General features: G+C 33.4%; 1 protein-coding gene across 1 annotated transcript; it reads right to left on the bottom strand.

Moving 5' to 3' along the window:
• Positions 1-478: 478 nt before the first annotated feature.
• LOC136975490 (dopamine receptor 1-like) lies at positions 479-1,817 on the bottom strand. Its single transcript, XM_067270551.1, has one exon. The coding sequence runs from the start codon at positions 1,815-1,817 to the stop codon at positions 678-680; it is 1,140 nt and encodes a 379-aa protein (XP_067126652.1). The 3' UTR covers positions 479-677.
• Positions 1,818-3,611: the final 1,794 nt, after the last annotated feature.

A 3,611-nucleotide genomic window follows, 5' to 3' on the forward strand; every position in this document is an offset into this window, starting at 1 on the left:
GATAATACCATATCAGTTATCAGGCCTACCATGGCGTCACTCAGGCCTGCAATGCGAGCTTGAGCAAAGACACGCGGAGAGATATGGTGAAGGTTAGTATCAGACCCGTTCTTCCTGGATGGTAGAGATGTACCTTTCATAATTTCTAGAGTTATAGACAGTACTTCGTCTGCGCCACCCAGCAGTTTTCATATATTAGTCAAGATAACTGTAAAATCTTCAAATAAGAAATATTTTTATATCCCACTTTATGAATAGAAATAACATATTACTTTAATATATAAATGCTTTGTAACATACAATGTTTTCTTTTTCTTTTTAAACCAAACTCAAATTTATTCTTATACAGTTTTAATAAACTAATCGAACAGATATTTATTAAAACTAAATTAAATAACAGTGTCTATTATAATTTTTTATTTTTGAAATACATGAAATATATTTTGTTGTTTTTATTTATTTATTCATTGTTGCCGAACATTAATGTAAAAACAGTTCGTTCGTATTTTTGTTGATTGTCGTAACATGTAAATTATAATTATTAACATCGTTTAAAATGATTGAAAACGAAAAATGTCGGTGGGTTTCATCATGGCTTAAACACAATAATTACTTAGCTAATTAATTAATTATGACAATAATTTCGAAAATATTCTCAAATATTTTCTTTGCAAATGTTATATTTGTGTACTGTCACCATTTGTTTCTTTCAACGGATCATCCGTTCTTTGATTAAAACCGGAAGGTGCCATATACAGTTTTCCATCGCAGGTTCGACTCTTTCTTGATTTATGGTAGGAACGACATCTACTCACGGAACAACAGTCAGTATGGAAATACGTAACTAATACTTTTCTAAACGCATCACGGAATTCCGTGTTAAAAATACTATAAATAACTGGATTTAAAGCAGAGTTACAATATCCCAGCCACGTAAGTGTCTTGAAGACGTCGTCAGAAATACATGTTTTACAAAATCCAGCGACAATGTTGATACAGAAGAATGGCATCCAACACACTAAAAACGAACCCATAATGATACCCAGTGTAATGGCTGCTTTGTGATCAGTCGTAACATGAGAGCTATGGCTGAGTGATCTTGTTGGATTGTTTATTTGATCACATGGAGTAATTTTGGTCACAGCTCTAATACTTTCAACATGTTTTCTCGCATAATAATATAATCTACTGTACAAAGCAACCATTACAATGCATGGAACGTAAAAGCTAATAACAGATGATACTACAGCATATAACGCTGTCAATTCTAATGCACAAACGGGTTTCTCTTCGATAGTTTTTTGAATTTGGTTCTTTGGTTTATGCCAACCAAGAGAAATAGGTAGAAACGATACCAATACCGATAATAACCATATAGCGACTATACTCAGTAGAACAACTTTTTTTGTCATCCACCGAGTGTACCTCAACGGATCTTTAATATGTATATATCGGTCGAGACTGATGGCACATAAATTAAGAATAGAAGCTGTAGAACACATAACATCAAACGCTGTCCAAGTGTCACAGAACTGCTGTCCAAATACCCAATACTCCATTAAATCGTTTGCAACTGCAAAGGTCATCACTAACGCCGCCACAAATAAATCTGCGACAGCCAAGGACACTAGAAATAAATTACCCAATTTCCTAAGACGACGATCGGTGCATATAGCAATACAAACTAGAATATTTCCTGTTATAGAAAGAAATATTATGAGACAGAGGATAATGCCAACAAGGATTTTTATGGTAATACTTGATGATTCTGTAGAAGGCGAATCTGTAGAGTTCGTGATTACACTTGTGTATTGCATGATCCTGTAATAAAAATTTTTAAATTATTATTACTTATTAATACTTATTTTTTCTTCTAGATTTTAAATATGAATAAACTAAGAGACAAGTTTCTTAGTTTATTCATGATTTCATAGTTTAATGGTATTCAAGAATCTATATTAATAATCAACTAATAATGTTAAACTTTTATCTACTGTACGTTTATAGTTAGTTGCTTCTTGATTACAGTATTTATATATTAATAATCACATCTTTTTCTTGTCTATGGTAGATTTTACTAAAATTATTACACGAGGATCATCCTAAAAACTGCAATGCTAAATGCATGCAATGCTAACATTAATCTCAGAAGGAGTAGTAACCTTATGTATATCGCTCAGAGGAAATCCTTCCTTTCTCTTCTTTCTATCTCCTCTCCCACCTTCATCCCTTCCCCGCTTCTCTCTCCTTCCGCTGGCTAAACACTTTGTGTATGGCCGTTGTCTTTCGTTAAAATAAAATATGAGGAACACCAGCAGTCATTGTTTTCAGAAAAATTCTCGCTTAGAAACATTAACAGTAGCAGAAGATATAATAATGGTATACAATCAGATTTCTGTGTTAGCGAGATCTGTATTTGAGAATTCGTGCTTTTGCGAAAGTGGTCGCAAAATTTATTATACTAAAAATTTGGCTGCTGTTCATTGTATTTACTATAATTGTTTGTAGAAAACGCCAGCGTCGGACTGGCAACAAATTTCAGCCGGGGAATATATACCAAATACAGGCCAATATATATGGTATATGTATATCGCCAGCTTGATTGTCGGAGTGATTAAACCCTATCTCTGTGGGAAACTGAAATTAAATTCAGGCGGACGACAAACACTAGAAGTTTTTCGGGGTATATGTCTCCGATATGTCGTGCTTTGTTACCTGGTTGAGAGCTTAGGTAAAACCCACGATGTTAAGAAAAAACCAAGAAAAAATTTTTCACCACGATAGAATGCTCATCAAGCAAATAATACTGTAAACACTCTTTTCAGTGTTACCTGTGTTTAATACAGAAAAGAAACGCTCACGCAAGCACTTTCGACATTTACAAAAATGTATTCGTCGGGCGAAAAACGAAAGAACATATTCTAGAAAGTTGTATAAAATTTTAAATTTTAACGTTATTTTGTAAACGTAAAATTGTATCGTTACTCGTAATTCACAGTGTAAAATTCGTGTTAAATTCGTAAACACAGGTAACGCTGAGAAGATAAGTGTTTTCGGTACTATTTACTTGATGCTAAGGAAAAAATATGAAAGAATTAAGTGAAATCTGCAGATGCTTTCTTTAAAAATTAAAAAACAGATAATTTTTATCCAGATTTGTATCTTAGATATTAAAAAACAAAGCTTGTTAAAAACTCTGACTACAAGGTTAGAAAAATTCGGATGAATTAGGTCGCGAATGGATTGAGGCCTAATTTATAATAAGAATTTTTAAATTTTAATACAATAAACATAGTTTATATTTTGTTCATTAATTTATTTTTCTCGAGCAAAATGTACTATATAAAAACAAGGAAACCCGCCGAGCAAACGACCCACTTCGAAATCCCCGATTTCCCAGTGAGCCAACTCACCACTAGAACACGTGTCTTCAGATAACACATGACCCCAAACGCCTTGAGAAGTCCTTCTACAGCTACGACCATAACATGATTCGTAAATGAAGTTCAGAGTAGAGGAGACTGGGAAAGGTTGGAACAGTATATGGTTGGATTTTTTTTCTTGAATAACCGTTAACGTTAGCATGCTAAAGGTCATGTCATCAGATGTGG

Source organism: Centruroides vittatus, unplaced genomic scaffold (assembly GCF_030686945.1).
Source record: "Centruroides vittatus isolate TY-2023 unplaced genomic scaffold, ASM3068694v2 contig_371, whole genome shotgun sequence".
Classification (NCBI taxonomy): domain Eukaryota; kingdom Metazoa; phylum Arthropoda; class Arachnida; order Scorpiones; family Buthidae; genus Centruroides; species Centruroides vittatus.

Excerpts from the sequence above, each read along its gene's own strand:
- LOC136975490 (XM_067270551.1), bottom strand. The coding sequence starts at position 1,817 with ATGCAATACACAAGTGTAATCACGAACTCTACAGATTCGCCTTCTACA.